Source organism: Hydra viridissima, unplaced genomic scaffold, assembly GCF_058129835.1.
Source record: "Hydra viridissima isolate aposymbiotic clone 2 unplaced genomic scaffold, HvirCarnegie_v1 scaffold_1, whole genome shotgun sequence".
Classification (NCBI taxonomy): domain Eukaryota; kingdom Metazoa; phylum Cnidaria; class Hydrozoa; order Anthoathecata; family Hydridae; genus Hydra; species Hydra viridissima.
The window spans coordinates 35,524,429-35,544,549 of NW_028324300.1; the positions used below are offsets into that span (position 1 = coordinate 35,524,429).

The 20,121-nt window shown below is 29.8% G+C and overlaps 1 protein-coding gene across 2 annotated transcripts; it reads right to left on the minus strand.

Annotated features, from left to right (window-relative positions):
• Positions 1 to 8,533: 8,533 nt before the first annotated feature.
• On the minus strand, positions 8,534 to 12,536 carry LOC149894727 (uncharacterized). 2 transcript variants are annotated; one of them, XM_090075260.1, is made up of 3 exons: positions 12,214 to 12,536; positions 11,332 to 11,592; positions 8,534 to 10,317 (listed from the first exon to the last, which is right to left on the minus strand). In XM_090075260.1, the coding sequence occupies exons 1-3, from the start codon at positions 12,263 to 12,265 to the stop codon at positions 8,768 to 8,770; spliced, it is 1,863 nt and encodes a 620-aa protein (XP_089931386.1). In that variant the 5' UTR covers positions 12,266 to 12,536; the 3' UTR covers positions 8,534 to 8,767. The 2 variants fall into 2 exon arrangements, with proteins under 2 accessions (XP_089931386.1, XP_089931388.1); XM_090075262.1 differs by having other exon boundaries at positions 11,332 to 11,910; positions 12,002 to 12,389.
• Positions 12,537 to 20,121: the final 7,585 nt, after the last annotated feature.

Sequence of the window (20,121 nt, forward strand, 5' to 3'; positions counted from 1 at the left end):
TTACAAAAAAGACGCCAGTCACTTGGAAGTTGATGAAAGTTTAGATGATGAGAACACTGCTTTTGCAAATTTAGATAACAAAGATGATGATTGCAATAGTGAGTACGTTTATGAAGAGGAAGATTGTACTCGAGATTCAAACGATTCATTGTTAATTAATCAAACATCTGAGGTTACAATTAAACATCAAATTATAGGACCTATTATAACCAAAGTCAGGAAAATTGTGTAAATGTTTAAAAGGTCCCCAACAAAAAATGAAAATTATTTACAAAAGTACGTAAAAACTGAGTTTGGAAAGGTCATCCATATAATCATGGATTGCAAAACCCGATGGAGCAGTTTGTTGCTTATGCTTGAAAGATTCGACAAGTTAAAATATTGCGTTGAAAAGGCATTTCTGATTCATTTTTTGGATTACAATTTTGATAATTCAGTTAAGATGAACGAAAACGAATATCGAACCATATCAGATTTAGTGCTACTTTTGACTCCCGTTAAAGCAACTGTGGAAGCTTTTTGTCGACGAGACTCAAATTTAAATACAGTTGACATTGCATTAGAGTTTATGTTGACCAAAGTAAAACAATAACAATCCGAAATTGGAAAACAATTGTATGCCGCTTTGAGTCATTGAATTAAAGAGAGGAGAACACCATTAAGCGGCACTGTTTATTATCTTCATAATGGCCAGGTTACTTTATCGAAAATCTCCGATGTTTTTGTACCAAATACAAGTGCCCAAAATAAAAAAATTATAGTAAACCTAATAAAGCGTCTAAGCTCGGCAGATATAATTACATCAGCAGACGTGAATAGTGATAGTGATGCTCAAATGAGCAAGATTTTATCAAGCAAGGAGTGTGAAAATAAAATCAAAACTGTTAGTGAAGAATTAAATGAAGTTATGGAAAAAGAATTGGCAGTAACACAAACACTACCTATAAGGGTAGAAAGTATAACTTCTAAAATTCAAAGAGAAATGTCGTTATTTGAAAGTGGTGCCACAAGAGGTAATCATCTTCAAAAAGCATATGATTATATACGATCTATACGGCCAGCAAGTGTGGAGTCCGAACAAGCATTCTCAGCGGTTGAGTTTTTTTGCTCAAAAAATCGAACGCGGTTAAAAGACGAAATGATTGACGCTTTCATTTTTTTAAGGTGGTACTTTCAAAAATGAATATAATTTAAGTATACTCATGTATATTCATATTATTTTTACTTATATTGTGTTATCTTTTTAATGCATTGTTTTATAATTTAAATTACTTAGGTTAATTAGTAAATGAACTATTTTAGTTAACTAAAAAATGAAAAATGATTAATTTATTAACCCTTTCGATACCACCCTTGGACAAAGACGTCTAATCAAAATCTAATGCTGTGTTTTTAAATACTCCTAGATACCAAGTTATGAAAACATCATTACATAATTACTACTTCCTCCCGTTGTCATAGAAATAGGGGTGGGACTTACATATCCCGACAGTATTTCACAGTAAAAATTGATCGCATTTAAAAGTTAGAATTTTGAAAAAACAAAATAACTGTTTTATTATAAAATTGATCCCAATTTTTTATGCAAGGTAAGCAATTATGGATTAGGTAACTGAGGAATGCAGGTATCACCCTACACCATATATTTTAGCTACCCCCTCTTCCAGCCCCACCGCCATTTATTCATCCATAATCACAACCTGGGTTATCAAAAAAATTGAAGGCAATTAATATAGAGACATGTACTGATTTTATTTATAACAAAGGTAAGCAGCCAATATCACAATAAACATAACAAAATTAAAAAAGGATGTAAAGAAACATTAGATGACATTATTTTGTAAGTAATTTTTTTGATAAAATTGTATGAAGATTTTTTTATTCAAAGGATTTTTTTATGTCAAAGGTTGTGATATTCAAGAAAACAATTTTTTTGTCTTTGAATGCAAAGGAACACTTTGCAGGTTTCACAATAGCTATAGGGTCTTGATTCCTGCTTTTTTTTAGAACAAACTTCGCATCGTGCCCTTTTATCTCCAAATAAAGGCCAATGAACACCTCTATTTACTAATCGAACACAGTCTGGAAAAGAAAATTTAGCTTTTTTTCTTTTTTTAGATGACTCAGATAAACTCAGAGGCCGACAAACTTTAGTAGGACGACCAAGAGTTAAAAGTCCTAATGTAACATTTCGACGAAACAACAAGCTCGTGATTTTTGAATTTGTTACTTTAGAGTATGTAATATATGCATTAGTTATTGTTCGATCTATGAGCCCAAAAAACAGCCTATGCCACCATTTAATATTTTTTTTAATCTATACCATAAATGGAACAATAGAAATCGGCTTTGTCAACTCCTCCCATGTTTTTATTGTAATCATTTATAGCTTTTGGACATTTAAACATTTTTATAGAACCGTCTCTCTGTTTTCGTTTAATTTGCTCTTCTTCAGTTCCATGGTAATTTGAAACTAAATAAACACCCTTATTGTCCATCCATTTATATGCAATGATATCAAGGTTAGAAACACGATGATCATAATCCCCTCTTGTAAGTTCTTTGTCATTCAATAAACCAGTTGGTAAATATTTTCTATTAGATCTTATTGTTCCACAACATAACACTTTTTGTAACAGCAAATACTCAGCAAGTGGAACAGATGAAAAATAATTATCAAAATACACTTTATGGTTCTTATTATATAAGTCATTTGTGAGATACAAAACAACTTTCTCACCAAGACCAAAGCATTTGGTTATATCTATTTTTTCAGTTTCACCATTCTTTCCTTGATATATGCTGAACTTTGAAATATAACCATCTATATTGGCACGTGCCCATATTTTATAACCTCTTTTAATAGGTTTTATGGGGTTATACTGCTTTAAAGTGCTTCTTCCTTTAAATAGAACCATGCTTTCATCAATACTCATATACTCATTCGGGTTCCAGAGTTTCATGAAATTTTCATTTAATTTGTCAATAAACGGTCTGATTTTATATAGTTTATCTGCGTTGTTGGTAGGTATAGAATTGTTGTCGTTCAAATGGATGTTTCTTAATATTTGTGAAAATCTATTTCTTGAGAGAGAATTTGAAACAAGTGAAACATTTAGGTCTTGAGAGTTATTCCAATAGCACGACAAAGATGGTAAAGAATGGTAACCCATTAAAATATTAATACCTAAGAATGCAAATAACTCATTCATTGAAATTGAAGGCACTTTTTTGTGTTTTTGGTTGATATATAAATTGCTTTCAAATAAAATTTTATCTCTTCTTGCATTATCAATGCAGCCACTTCTTCAGCAGTATACCTTTTTTTAAACGTTTTTACTACTTTTTAATTACTATTTTCTAAAAACAATAAAATGCAAAGTTTGAAATTTCTCAAAATTTAAAGAGAAAAATCAAACAAATATTTGTAAACAGAAATTTATGACAGAAAAAAATAAATACTGAAAAAACGCTGTCGGGACATAAAAGTCCCAGCAACAATTTATCAATTATCAAAAGGTTAAGTGATTTATAGCTCATAAAAACAACTTTAAAATGATTTAGATAGTCCAAATATCAACTTAAAAAAATATAAACTTCTAAATCTTTAAATAAGGCTGTAGATTTTGGTAACATTTTAATGATCAGAAAATTGTACTTTAGCTTCAAAATTAAAGTTTATCTGTCGGGACCCTTATGTCCCGTCGGTATCGAAAGGGTTAATAATATAATTGTATTATCAATAAATTAATCATTTTTCAGTGTTTAATGAGTACTAAAAAATTTGTTCTTTACATGCTTCACCGCTAATAATTTTTTCTGCTTCCTAATTAATCCCGGGATTTCCCGGGAATAAATATCTCAATCCCGAAATTCCGGGATTGAGAATGTCCGGGATTTTGCCATCCCTAGCTCCATCAGATAAGTAAAAAAAGTAAATTTAAAGACTAGGAGAAAGTTTACCTAAAAAGTTTTTTGTTGCAAATAAATTCTCTTTCATTTACTGAATTGTCATTCTAGATTCGTGCATTCGTTCTAAATTTAAAGCTCATAAATGTCGTAAAAGGACTTATTCATGTGTTCAGAAATTAAAATATTTTCTAATAACTCGATTCCAACTCACTAGACAGTATTTAATAGACAGCGATGTACAAAGAGACTTTTACTGATTCGTTCTTTATTACCTTCCAGTAAGAACCTAACGTTAAATTTTTAGAGTTTGAAATTTTTATGAAATTTTTATGAAATTTTTATGAGATTTTTTAAAGGCTTATTAATCTAGAGGTTTTGTTTAGAAACAGCGGACAATCAGCGATCTTATCCAGAACCAAAAAACTGAAATTATGTTACTGTGGAAGGCCCTCCGGCTTCAATTTTTGCACGAGTTGAACTTTACAAGACTTCAAGCCAAGATCTATGCGTAAAATTGCCCAAGTTGTTTCATACGACAAGCCAAGTTGTTAGAGCGGTGCCGAATAAGTTCTTCAGGGTCATCGTGAAAATTCTCAGCTACAACTCCTGTATATTTGCATTACGTCACAGACGTGTTCTACTCGTTTGAGTTTGTGTTCTACTCATTCGTGTTCTATTCGTTCGTGTTCTATTCGTTCGTGTTCTATTCGTTCGTGTTCTATTCGTTCGTGTTCTATTCGTTCGTGTTCTATTCGTTCGTGTTCTATTCGTTCGTGTTCTATTCGTTCGTGTTCTATTCGTTCGTGTTCTATTCGCTCGTATTCTGCTCATTTAATAATTTAAAATGATTATCACGTTTGTCGAGTAGTGGGTTTGGTAGGTCAATTCTATTGACCACGATTAAAGAAAAAGAACGATGAAAAAAGAACGAAGAAAAAGAAAAAGAACGTAATGTGAGAAAATTAACGAAGTGCTACAACATTCGGAAAATTTAATAAAAATTCAAAAATTCAAAGCAATATTTTGTTTTTGTTAAAAATGAACAAAAAGGCCAGGTTCTTATTACTGAGGATTTCAGAAATTATACACATTGTCGGGTTACTTGTAAAATCCTTTACATCAAAGTTTTTCAAAAGATAAATTGAAGTTTTAACATTTATATATTCTGATATATTTCAAAACTCAATAAATTATAAACGTAATGACACAAATAAGCCATCCAACAAGTGGTAACGACTATTTACTATCAATCTTAGAAACTATAAACATTCAAAAAAAATCTTAATCTTAAAAAAAAAAATCTTAAAATTCAGAAAGGCCCATTACAATTTTTTTTCTTGACTTGAGATCTAAGCAATAGTTTTCTGAAAGAATTAGATCAAACTGATTCTTGAGGACGAATTTTAACATTTAGTTCCAAGATTTGTTCACTTTAATGCGAGTATCTGGTGTAAAGTGTCAATTTCATGCAGGGCCGCCGAGAGCCTTCAAGCCGCCCGGGACAAAGCCTTTTTTGGCGCCCTTATAGACTTCGCTTCATATATATACTTAGCATCGACGCAAAAAAGTACATTATGCCTTTATAGCTTTAACTTTATTTCATTTTTTGCTAACTAACCACAGCATAAACAATTCCTAATTTAAATAAAATTTTCGAGCTTTTTTCGAGGCAAAATTATAAATTACTTCATCATATGACAATGATTTCGCGAGATCATTTTCAATAGACAACATCATAAGATTTGAAAGTCGCTCTTGTCCCATGGTGGCTCTGAAATGGCCTTTTATAATCTTAAGTTTACTAAGAGATCTTTCACCCTCTGCAACGGATATTGGCATTGTGTGAAAAATGATTAATTTCGAAAATATTCGTAAATTGCTTCGAAAATAATATATATATATATATATATATATATATATATATATATATATATATATATATATATATAGACCTATATATTTCAACTAACTCACCTTCAAATCAGTATTTTGATTAGTAGCTTTATAAAACGCATTCATCAGACTAAAGTAAAAAAAACGTAAACGTTGATAATTAGCAATAACAGTGAATACAATTTAGAAATAATTTTATTCAGAATTTAGAAAGTAATAGTAAATATTTTTCAACTCTTTACGATCAACTTATTTATGGTAATTTATGTTTAAGATTTATATTTAACTATTGAAATATTGGTTTATGACATAAGCTTTTTGAGATTGATTTTATAATTTTTTGATGAGTTTGCGTAGTTGACTATGCTATTATTTTATTGATGCGTACGGTTATTTACAGTAACTGATAATAATGAATCGTAAAAAATTTTCTGGTGCCTAAAATAGGGAATTGGCTTCCAAAAGGGTAAAAGAATGCGAAAAAAATAAACAAACGCTCCAAGAATTACGTTGGTATTATAAAGCTACTAATCAAAATACTGATTTGAAGGTGAGTTAGTAGAAATATATAGGTATATATATATATATATATATATATATATATATATATATATATATATATATATATATATATATATATATATATACCTATATATTTCTACTATATATAGGTCATAGTGATAAAAACATATACATCATAGTGATAAAAATTTTCAGTTTGACAAAAAAAAAAATAAGCAAATAGTATTTTCTCTTAACTACATTTTGAGAAAATTATAATTATCATAATCTCCCTTACTCTTGATTATAAATAATATAAATGAAAATTAATAAAGTCTAATTTACTTGACTTAAACGTTTTCTTTTACATAGCAACGTCACAAAATATGTTGTTTTTAAAATGATCGATATTTTATTGCGGATTTGGTCAATGAAAGTAAGCCTTTTCAGACTTAAACTTGGCAATCCGGATTGCGGATATAGAAATCTTCAAACAAATGTTTCATCTTAAGTCTTTTTTACATTAATTTAGTAGACTTTGCGGCAAAATAGCATATGTGGTTTAAAATTATGATTTATTGAACTAATGACAAGATTTTTTTTAAGTGAATTATGTAAATGACAGTATCTGATAAAAAATTTCAAACAACACAGTACAATAACTTATAACACAATTCTAAAGGTAAAAGGTTGCGAGCATGAAATCTGAGCTGTTCTTATATGATTTTGGGCTGCTTATAGAGTATTGCCTGTGTTTTTTTATTAGTTGAGTTTGCTAGTAGCATTTTTCGGAAAATATTTTATTTAAAATTTTTTAAAAAAAGCAGATGCTATTTTTTAAAAAAACTTTACTTTTTGAAAAATGGCATCTACTTATGCTGCTTCTTCTCTAAAGTAGATTTAGTTAATACTATTTTTTAATAATTAGGCTGAAAATGTATGTATACTATAGGAAACATTCCACTTTTAAAATGAACACTTTACACTTCTTCCAGACATCTATTACCGCAGAGGTAACGCCCCTTAGTTCAATATTCTTGCTGGAACTATCTTCGCAGAACAGATCTCTGCTCTTTTGCTGCTGCGGGAAGGCAACTACAACTAACATGGTATATTGAAATTTTGTTGATTTAAAACTAAAATAGAGAAATTGCTTATCATTATGGTTTTATGTTCTTATTTAAAAAATTTATTCTGAATAAATTAAATTATTTTACTGTTAAGTGTTATTCAGTAAGTGTTGTAAAATTTCTAATAAATTTTCAATCAGTGTTTTTATCAGTATTCTAAGAGTTGAGTTTTTCATTTTATTAAATTTTCAATTAATTTTCATAAACATTGAGTAAAGCTTAGCTAGTTTCGAGAAATTTAGAGAGAAATTGTCCTTACCGTCAAAGTATTGAAAAATGCTAAAATCCACCAACATCTTCTTGAGTTATTTTGAGGTCATAAAAATACCAAATGGGAAATTTGTTAAATCTAGTAATGGTAACGAGGTGGTCTCAGATCCAACAAGACCTACAATTTTTTTCAGGTTGTTTATAAGAAACATCCTTTCTGACCTGTTTTTTTTTTGTATTTAGCCAAACCTAAAGCTGTAAAAGAGAAAGAATTTGAAGAAATTCTCAAAAACATTGGAGTCGTCGGTGACTTGTCGGTGAGAAAATGACATCTAAAGACATTTAAAATTATCAGTCGTTAGCTCCAAACATTGGCATATCTCACACTGGGAAACAATGTAAGAGGTGCCATTGTTTGGAGCTAATGACTGATAATTTTAAATGTCTTTAGATGTTTTACATCAGCTTAACTTTGCAGTGATACTAATTTTTTTTTATAAAACAATGAAACCGCATTATACGGTAAAGTAGTCCAGGTTTAAAAACATCTTGGTTGTAACATATCCTCAAAAAATTCCATTTCTACAGCCCATTAAACTTGTTTCCATCAAATTCCGGACCAATGAGTGAGATGCACTTCAACCAAGATTTTGCGACTTTGGAAAAAATATGTTAGGAGTTGGCAGGTGTGCAATTTCTTTCAAAGACTTTTAAGATAACGCCATAAGTATTATCAAGGATCCTTCATTAAACTATATCTTACAAGTTATCAATAGACAACTTGAAGTACAAGGTCTTGTGTTACTGAGACTTTTATTTGTCTTATACCGTTATCATTGTGATTTCTGAACAGGATAGCTAAAGAGAAGATTTAAAAGCCAGTTGAGTGCTTATACATAGTTTATTTGATTAAAAGTATCAGTATTTACAATTATTAATCTTTTAAAGTAGAAAATTGCAATTACATTTTGTTGTGTCATATCCTTAGTTATTATTTTTTTAAAACAGCATAGCTGGAATTTAAATCTGAAAATGCAATCATCTGCAAAATAGACCTTTGACAAAGGAAATAAGTTTATCTTTTTAGAGCGCGACTAGCAATTTCTTTTTTCTGTTAAAAGTTAATTTGTCCTGTTTCTTAAATGACGCTTTTTTTTTCGGAAAGGATATGACGCTAATTGATCTTTCTTTGATGAAATTTTCTCTTGAAAGTTTAAAATTTTTAATTGCGTTTCTTCAACAGCTGGGTGATCTTTATCATAAAATTTTAACTGCACTTCCTTAAGCGATTCAAGCCTTTTTATTGCTTGATTTTTGGAAGAGAAATGGACAGTGTCAATCGCGTAATAAAACCTAGCTTTCATTTTTGCAACAATGAAAACCGTTTGATCGTCGGTAGACGTTTGATCATCGGTAGATACATTTTCAACTTTCTCTAGGTAAGCCATTATGGCGTTAAAAGTAGATGGCATTCTGGTGATGATTAAAATGTGACGAATATCAACCAAATGATCAATTAATTCTCTGGCAATGATCTCCATATTTTTGTTGCTTTGAAACAAATACACTAAATGCTCATAATGCTCAAAATGTCTGAACTTCAGATTAGCTTTTAAATAGCTCAAATACTTTTTAAAATAAAAGTCATCCAGTTTTTCCTGCTTTTGAAAATACATGCATCCCTCTTGTGTAAGCTTGTGAACAATTATGAGATGCTCGTTACAAAACTTGGAATTAATGTTTTCAAGGTTCACAAGAGAGTAATTTTCAAGCAGTTTGATTCCCTCGTTTACATCTTGTTCATCGTACTCTTCATTCAGAGATTTTGCAATGCTTTTTAGCATGTAACGTTTAATTGCTTTTCCGTTCATATAAGACATAACACAGAGAAGTTGTAGTGCTAGCATTTTGTTATCCACTTTCAGCTTTTGGAGAACAAAGTTTATTAGTTCTATAACTGATTGTGTTCCCTTTTTACTAGGTATACCAACTAAAAGCAGTTTTTGCAAATTTGTGTTCATATATTCTGCGTAATGAGCCGAGGTAACATGAGTCTCGTTCATATAGGAAACAGCCTGTTGTAAAGCAAAAGGGTGATTGCCAAGCTTCTTTGCAATTGCAATCAGGTCTTTGTCTGAATTATCTGTTTTTAGGTTTTTTTTGAGGAACTGTAAAGCGACTTTTTCAGTGAACATATTTACGAGCTGCTTTTTCACGTTGCTACTCAAAATGGTTAGTTGAGTTGTAACTAATGAAAAAGTCATACAGTTATCGAATGTATAACTGTTTAAATCCTCGCAGTTTGTGTTTAAACCGTCATAAATGTAAAGAGTTTTTTCTTTACGAAAGTACTTATGCACTTCAAGTGCAATTGTTTCAAACGACTCTTTGTTACTTAAACCTAAGTGTTCTGCTAGAGATTCATAGGAGTGTCTCAGCGATGCTATATTTTCTGCATTAAACCATAATATGTGATCATAATTGTTTGAGTAAGTCTTTGCATACATACGAGCTATCTGGGTCTTTCCGACACCTGGTGGACCAACAAGAGCATAGAATCGATAAGCTGCTTTTTTAATTTTGCTATGAAGTTTTTTTAAATCCTCTCCTCGTCCAATAAAATTTTGATTAGGAGGTTCAACACCGTACGTCATATACTTAGGGTTCATGCCTAAAGTAGGGTTTTAAAACATTTCACCTATCCTTCAGATATTGTAAAGTAGCAAATAGTAATATAAATTTGTTTCATTTTTCTTATTTTCTTTACCAAGAGACTAATTGAAAATATATAAACAAATTTGTAGCGCGCAAGTATTTGTGAACAATTTAACTTTTTAACCATTTCTTTTATTGTATTGTCACTTATTTTTGAGTCAGTAATTCAACAATATCTCACCATTCAAAGTTACTAGAATTTTTTTTAGGTCATTTTTCGTCGGGTAAATGTTTTTTCTATTATCTCTTTCAGTGGTTATTTCTTGAATACTAAACTTGGCTGAGATATTAAACTATAATGGTATTTTGCTCTATGAATTTTTACGATTCACAGAATCTTTAATCAAATCTTTAACAGGTGGAGTAAGTTTTTTTTTTACAACGTATTTTCAAACTATAATGGTTTGTTATGAGAAGTTCTTTAATGTTTCATATATAAGTTATTTTGAAAATTAATTAATTTGAGCATAATGAAACAGGAACAGGTTTGAAAATAGGTTTGAAAGCAGAAACGGATTTGAAACAGGTTTTAAACATGTGCAATAGATTTAGGTAAACCACGCAAAAGTGGTATAAGAGTTGCTTTTATACAGTTTTGTATTGAAACAGAAGATATCTTTTTAAATTCGATTAGCACAAAGCTTGACTTGATTATAAAAAATATTTTTAGATTCAAAATACCGGAACTATATAAGAACGACTTTAAAATGGTTATGTTTCAATTAATTAGGTCTCAATCTATTTAATACATTTTAAAAAATAAGTGTACCATATGTCGTTTCAAGACTTTTGTATGACTATATTTTTAAATATTTTTAAATATGAAAAAGTTAAAAACATTTTTTATATCAAAATATGAGTTATGGTGCAAGTCAACTTCAACGACAATTTTAGTCTAGAAAAAATGAAGAAGTTAAGTCGTTCCCAAACCGTTGCGCGCCAAAGTATATAAATTTTCAAGAAAACCTACATCTTTCACATTTCTTAACGGTATCATTCCTATCAATAGAGATTAATTCTTGTTTTATATTCCACCATGTTTTGTCGGGGTTTTTCCTGCACCATTTTATCACAGCTTGGCGAGTCCGTTCTCTAGTCTTATCATATTCTTCTTCAATTTTGTCCAGTTCAGCATCACTGATCTCAAGAGCCCTTGCAAGTTTCTTCCAGTCCTTTGCTAATTCATAATCAATGACATTTAAGAAGTTATTATCCTTCAAAAGTTGCTCTGCTATAAGAAAAAATTGATAAAAACATAAATATCTTCAATACTAACGAACATATCATTCATAAACATTTCCATACAAACAATTTTCAAACATTTCATAAGATAACATTAATGATTTAATCTTTATTTAAACTTGCGATATAAACAAAGATTAAGGAGAGTTCTTTTTCTGTAATATTCACAACACAGAGATGTCACAGGACTTTTTAAGGACTTTTTAAGGACTTTTTCTATGAGAATTTTTAATACCCAATGATCGTTTATTACTGTCTTTAAATAGAAAATAATAGTATTGTTAACAAGTGAAAAGGCTTGAAAAATGTTGAAAGATTTTCGTTTATTACTCGTAATTTATCTGACATTTTTTTTCTTTAACTATTTTTCATTTTCTTTTAATTTCATGTTGGTTCATAACAAATTTAAAGGTACCCATGGAAATCACCTTGAAAATTAGTAAAATAGTTCTGTATCCACGTTTATTGATGTGCCCAAATTCAATAATTGTTTTAGAAACTTTCCTTAATCAGCGGTTTTTATGATTAATTTGATATACATGCTTGTGATCTGATATTTCTTTAGACATTAGTTCATTAGTCAACGTGAGGAGTATATAGCTGTTCTTACCTTTAATATTATTATAATCATCTTCGTCTTTTTTTGAAGGTATTGCTGTCATTCAAGCTAAATACGGAAGAACATCAAAATCTCTAAGAAGAAAACTTATTTAAGCTACTTTTAATCTAAAAAATCGCCAAAACCAGTTTCCAATCAACATTTATGTCATGCTAGTTTTTATGACTATTAAATCTTAATTCCATGGAGCTCAACAACACGTCTGATCACGAGACAATTGTTTTTTAATAAAATTTTTTTTTTTTTTTTTTGCTTTTGACAGAAAATTCGTTTAATTTTTTTGATAATAAATTTTATTCAGTGGGATTAACATGGTGAGATGTTAATAAGATTATAAAGTAAAGAAAAGTTCTTCCTATTGTACTTTTTGTTTCTTAGTTGGCTTTTGTTACATCAGCTTTTGATAAACTATAACATTAATACCTTTTTTTTTCTTACTTAAGCATGGACGTTTTGTTTTTCCAAATAATAGCGAATTAAGGACAAACTTTCGATAAGTCTTATTTATTTTAGTTTATTAAATAAAAACTTTATGTGGGTTTTAAACTTGCATGGTTTTTGGCATATCGATTTTAAATTTCTTTCTTAATTTTACTACTTTTGAAAAATAAATTTAATGTTTAACGTAATAAGTTTTAATAAGTAATAACGTTTAATGCAGAAAAACATTTTCAAAGTCTTCATGAAATTGTAGGAGTTATGAAAAAGAAACCCTTAGAGTGTGTTTTTTGAATTTGCATTTAAATTTTTTTAGTTTTATTCTTCTTCACAGAGGTCGAAGATTTTTTAAATGCGGTCACGTTGTCTCGTCTAACTGGTTCGAAAAAGCTTGTTGTTAGTCTTACGAAGTTCTCAGACAAAAATTTTAAACTCATAAAAATCTAGACCCATTATCGTATTTCTAGGGAAAACGCAGATGGAATGGTTTTCCAGAGTAAGGTGGAATGGGGTGGTATAGAACGGCTCGATTAATCTTTAATCATTTAGGTTTTAAGTGCATTTTAAGTCCGTTTTTTGAATAAGATTAGTATGCTAAAAAAAATCTTGCTCTTCTCCGTAAATCATCATAAAACTGTTTATGATACAGTTTTATGATGCTTTATGGAGAAGAGCATCCTAGAACTTTGAGTTATAAAACTCAAGATAAGAAAAAAAATCCGCTAGTTTTCTCAAATGTTTTTTACGATTTACAAAATATTTCTGCAACTTTTTCTTAACAAACATTCTCGAAAGTTAAAAGTTCTCGAAAATTAATCAATAATAACTTAATATTGCTAATTGTTTTAAAAATATTACTTGTATTGACATCTTTTAATACGACGGTGTTTTGATGCAATTCCATTAAGTAAGCATTTAGTGATAATTTTTCTAAATCTCCTTTGAATTCATTTTCTTTTTTTCACGCTTTCTCACTAGTGAAATCAGAAAATTGATTTTTTTCATTTAGGAGAGTTACTATTCGAAAAATTTCAACAATATTTTCTAGCAGCACAAAAAAAAATTTGATTTCGAGAATTCTTCAACGTTTTAAACTAAAAATGTGTTAACCTTTTAATTCAAAGTTAAACTTGGTGTCATCTTTTTTCTTGTTTCTTAGGATACTGGAATTAAATGCAAAAAGACGCCATATAAAAAAGTTGTATTTTAAAAAGTCTTAACTACCAGACAATTGGGTGACTAAAGGATTAAGCTATACCACGCTTTAGATTGTAGATATTAGATAAACAGATTCCATTTTCTCCAGTGAATACAAATATAACGCAGTTTAAAGAAAAAACTTCAACTTATTGAGTTTTATTTGCTATATCACTTTTCTTAGGAATTCTAAGTTTCAGTAACAAGACGTCTGAATAATTTTAATAGTGAACTGCATTCAATATCAAAATGAAAGTTTATGTCAATCACGTAAATAACTATATCAAAAGAAAATTTCATCGTTACAGAATTTCGGTCACGCAATTTCTTCTCACAAGTTTCAACTTTTGACTGGTATATAGCTTGCAAAGATTTTACGCAAGCAGGATAGCACTTTGTAAAATGACTAAAATGATAAGTTATTATGATAAATAATATTATCATCCCACAGGAAAAAGAAGTTTTTTAGACCATCTAAGACTTCTCTAATCTGTATCTATCGTAGATGCGTATATTTTAGAAACATCGAAAAAACGTCTAATTACAGAGATTCTATATATGTCCAATTGTAGACGCATATTAGATGTATAAAGTAGGTTAATAAATAGATATCTTTTTTTCGATTAAGTATAGATGTTATTAAGATATCTTTTATAGATCAGTTGTAACTGAAATAATAAATTTTAACTCATAACAAAATTGATTTTACAAAACCACCATTTTAAATGACCGCCATTAAAGAAACGTGAAAAAAATGGCGGAAACTTGTTTCTAGAAAGGAATAAAAAATTATACGTAGCTAAATTTGTACTAATCTATGAATGACACGATAACATTTTACTAAAATTACTTCATGATCTGAAAGATAAAAACGTTATTCTTAAGTTGATATTTTGATTTGTAGATTAAAATATAATTATGATATAAATGTGTATTTTTAAAATGATATATGGTATTTTTTAATAACGCCAGAAACTTCTTTAGTGATTAGCTGTGCACATAACGTATCCATTGAGAAAAATAGTAAAGACGTCAGTGAGATGAAGGTAAATGCAGGTAAATTGATGGAACATGGCTGTTAAGTCACATTCATTAAAGCAAATTTTTTAAAATCTTATAGACGTCTTTTAGATGCATTTAGTTAGATAAATGGTGCATCATTTTAGATGGAAAAACGATGTGCAATATACATTTATTTTATTTATTTTTTATCGAATAAAATGCATCTAAAAGACGTCTATAAGATAGGCGTCTATTTAGCGTTCATTCACGACATGAATTAAGACGTCTTTTAGACCAGCTTTCAGATGTATATTAGGTGCATTTTAGATATCTTTTTGCCTGGGGTTAATCTTACAACACAGTGAGACCTCGTATATAAAACTTTATAATAAATTGAAAACTCGTTTAAAAAACCATGATAAATGAATCTATTAAAAACTTTATCTCTATAAAGAAATACACAATGCAAAAATATTCAACCAGCCTTAGCTTTTTGATTGATATTTGATGAAGAGATGAATTTGTTTCTTGGTTCTAATACCTCCTTAAAACCTCTTCAATATGGCCATTAAGCTAATTCATTTTCACATTTTTTCTCCTGCCATCTTGCCAGATAGTTTGCAATACTCTCTTCAGTGACAGAAAGACACACATCATAAATACAAGTTTCAATTAAAGTTGCGTCTTGAGCATTGATAAGACCATCGCATCTTGATCTTTTTAATTAGATGGTTCTACTTTTACTGATTCCATAAATGATGCAGCAAATTGTACAAAACCTTTTTTAAAAGCAGATAAAAAAAACAGCTATAAAAACATTGTCTCCTGTTGATTGTATATAGACAGAAAAATCGCTAATGTCACTTTGAAGCTCATGAAGCAAAACATAATCAAAGTTGACAAATGCTTATTGATTGCTATTAACTCTTTTGGGGTTTACACAAGGGCTCTTTAGTATCATGGGTTATAAACTTTTTTCAGAAACTGTTAGTTTCTAATTTTCAGATTTAGACTGGTGAGGTATTGGCACAGTTGTTGTTAAACAAAAATAAACGAATATTAAAATATTCGGTGCACACGTCGGTTGAGTACCAGGCAGCTTGGCCGTTTCTATATTTTTAATATAGAAAGGATCAAATTTCCTGGTACTCGACCGACGTGTGTGCACCTTTGTTTTTCATATTAAAAAAATTTAAGTGGCTCAATGACAAAATTATCACGTGGGAGAAGCATTTTTATCCCTTATGGTTTTTAGCTTCATCTTTAGGTAATCTAAACTTACAACACTTATTTCATTCATTATAATTGCCTTATCAATCCTACATATATTGGCATACTGAAAGTTTGAATTTGCTACAAAAATGATAATACATATCTAAACAAGTCTTTGGTTTAAAATGAATTAATGGTCTTTGCTATAGAAGTCAGACAATCGATATTGGGCGTCCTTCTATTTATTAGTCCTTGTAAAATAGGTAAAGTTACCTACTTCCTAAACAAAAGTTAATTTTAAAAAACATTTTTTCACCTCGTATAAATAAAAACCGTAAATTAAAAAAAGTTCAAAAAATCAACCATCAAGCTAATTTTTAATTACAAAAAAATTCAAAAATTAAACATAGCAATCAATTATTATTGAACCATATAAACATTCATTCATTTTTTTTAATTATTTTTTTTTTGCAAAAAGTTCAAAACTTTGAAAATTCATTTTAAAAATTTTAATAACATAAAAAATGGTAATAGTAATTTGCAAACGGTTAAAAAGGAATAAAGAGATTAAAGAATATATGAATGATGGTAGAGAATTGAAGACGTTAATTGTAGAGAATGTAAGGTAGCTAATAGAGAGCAGAACAAATGCGAGCATAGAAAGAGCGCACAATAAGGGAGTGCTTAAGAGAGGGTAAGAGCAATAAATGATTTTGAATTATCAAAGAGCGTGTAATTATTGTAAAGAATGTAACGGAGTAGGTGCATGTGAGCACGGTAAATTGAGATTAGTAAAAAAGCATTAGATGTCGGTAAGACTACTGCAATAGATGCATGTAAAAAGATAATAGACAATGCAGCATCTAAAATCTTGACACCAAAATCACTAACTGTACTGCAAAAATAAAAAGGATTACCAATGGGGCAAACTTCACAAATGAAGTAGCTGGGAAAGCAAACGGTATTTTGGAAAAGTATGTCAACAATGCATTGTGTAGCATAAAAAATTTATAGATATAACACAGGTTTAACAGACATTTATGCATTGATAGATAGCAGTAACTCGATCGTATTTTCTCCTCAGATTTGAATTTTGTTGATAAAATTGAAAATTTTGAGTTTTACTGAAGTTCCGTCAAAAGACAAAGTTATTGAATCGTATGAATACCATGAGTACGAACCAAAAACCCATTCAAAATTAAATAGTCATGGTGATGTCCGTATATAAATTGAAACGCATGGTGTATTTACTCACCCAAGTGAGAGTTATCTACTATTTGAAGGAAGCTTAACTAAATCTACTGGTGTAGTTTACTCAAACGCTGATTACAAAACTCTTGTTAATAATGGCTTGATGCATACTTTGGTAACATCAAGTAACTATCAGGTCAAGAATTGAGTCAGTACAACATCCTGGGCAATCTACAACTATGCTTGCCCTACTAAAGCATCCTGGTGCCTTTTCAAAGTCACATGATTTGAGTCAAATATGGCCTAAGGATACATCAGCAGTATTAAGAGTTGATAACTGATAATTGATGTTTTGTTGTTAAACAAGCATATATTATTCAAGTACCAAAGCTAAAATGAGCATTTAGTTTCAGAGTGCCATACGTGATATATTTGGGTTTTGTGAAGAATATGATAAAATTCTGTACAGCATGAAACAAACGCTTACTTCAACAAGAAATCAGAAGATGGTGCAATTGTTGGAGACGATGGAGCTGATGTAGGAAAAGTAATGCTTAAAAAGTATCGGTAACGAAAAAGTATGGGTACCAAATGTTATGTTTGCTGATGTAGAAATGTATAACTTCTAAAAAATAATAGAACCGAAGTTAATATTATCAGTAGAGCAAATAGAATGTAGCAGTATGATTATCAGTCAGTCCCTGCACAGGTAATCTCCTAACTAGATTTACGTGGAGACTGTAAAATTATTACCGAAGAAACTACGGTATGTTGTAGTTGGTTTCCAAACTGGCAGTCAAAATGACCAGGAGTAGAATCTATCCAAATTTGATGACGAAAGTTTAAAAAGTTTGTTTTTCAACATTACGTAATGTTGTATTCAACTAGATGCCCTATTGATTACCAGATTGATTTTATAGAATAGATACCTAAAACTATATGAAAGCTTGGGTATGAAAAGTACAAGCATTCATAGAGCTATAAAATTTGAAGAAACAGATTGCTTCAAGAAAGCTATTGACATGAGTACTGAATCAAGGTCAAAGGCAAACGTCGTATGGTTTCCATAATCTTTCAAAAACACTATTATGAATAATAGTGTTTTTGAAAGATTATGGAAACCATACGAAATAGAGCAGACATTATGTTAGTCAATAATGAAGCTAAAGCAAAGAAACTAGATCCTAAACCAAATTTTAAACATAACTTTATTAATAAATCTTTAGTATTAACCAGTTCATATGCAAAAGATAAAGCTAGTATTTGATGAACTTGAATACTTGGGTATGTGTATTCTTGATTTGAGCAAAATGTTAAAGCAAGATTTTCATTACTATTACCTAAAGAAAAATTATGGAGAAAAATCACAGCTACTGTCAACATACACTTACAGTTTGACCTTTGAGATAGAGGCTCAAGATTTTTACAAAGAAGTTTCTGGCGATGTTGAATGTAAACTTGATACAAGTGAATGCCCAGTTGATCTCAAGTGGTATTGAAGCTGGACGAAATAAAAAGGTAGTGGGAATGTTCAAAGATTGAGCAAAAGGTGAGGCCATGGATGTGTTGTTAGCATAAACTGTATTCGTTCAAAATGATAAATGGAGAAGTAATAAAGAAATGTAGATCTATAAAAAAGGCAGTGGTAAATAATAGTATTGAATTTGAAGACTTTGAAAACTTCTTGCTCACGAAAGAAAATTTCTTGTTTACATAGAAAAAATAAACAAGGTAGCATTGAGTTTTGATGAAGATAAACGTTTAATTTATAATGATGGTGTGCAAATATTAGCATATGTACATTGAAAAAATTATTTCATTAAATTAAATTTTTAAAAAGTATATATCATCTTTAATTTAAAAAACTTATTGTGTGAAATGTAAAAAGGTTACTGATAATGATCACGTACAGCTCATAGCTTCTAAAAATGGTCGTAACATGAAACGAGGAAAATTTAAACTATGTGGTGCTTTAAAAGCTCAGTTCGTATAAGACGATTTAAAAGAAGGTGGATCAATTCTAAAGACAGCTATTAACAACTTACCATTTAAAATGGATTTCCCTGGTTTCAATTTCACTGGTCCTAATACAAAGCCAAATGTAAAACTTACTCAAGATCTTACACTAAATGAATGGAATAAACCCGTAAACAAAACTAATAGTACCGCATATCATCATGATGTGTGCTATCTACTAAATAAAGACACTTCAACTCGTAACAAAGTATGTGACAAACAAATGTTAGAGAAATTGAATGGTACCATTGACACAAAACTAAGAGAAAAACTAGACAGGTCTATCATTGATAGATCTATCTAGGCTTTCTCTTAGTGTTAATGAGGTTTTGATTAGGCTTAAACAAACTTAAAAATCCTCGAATCATTTAGCTGATGAACTAAGTGAAGCTAGTGAGAACAAACTTAAAAATCCTCGAATCATTTAGCTGATGAACTAAGTGAAGCTAGTGAGAACAAACTTAAAAATCCTCGAATCATTTAGCTGATGAACTAAGTGAAGCTAGTAAGAACAAACTTAAAAATCCTCGAATCATTTAGCTGATGAACTAAGTGAAGCTAGTGAGAACAAACTTAAAAATCCTCGAATCATTTAGCTGATAAACTAAGTAAGCTAGCGAGAACAGACTTAAAAATCCTAATCATTTGCTGGTAACTCTTTTTTGTAATTTCCGTCATCATATAGAGGTATAAAATACTTGTTAGCAGTTGTTGATAGTTTCTCTAAATATGGGCAGTTATTTCCATTAAAAGATAAAACAGTTAAGAGAGTCGCAAAAGCATTTAAAAGTATATTAAATGAACAAAAACTAACTAAAATGTGGGTTGATAAAGATAAAAATA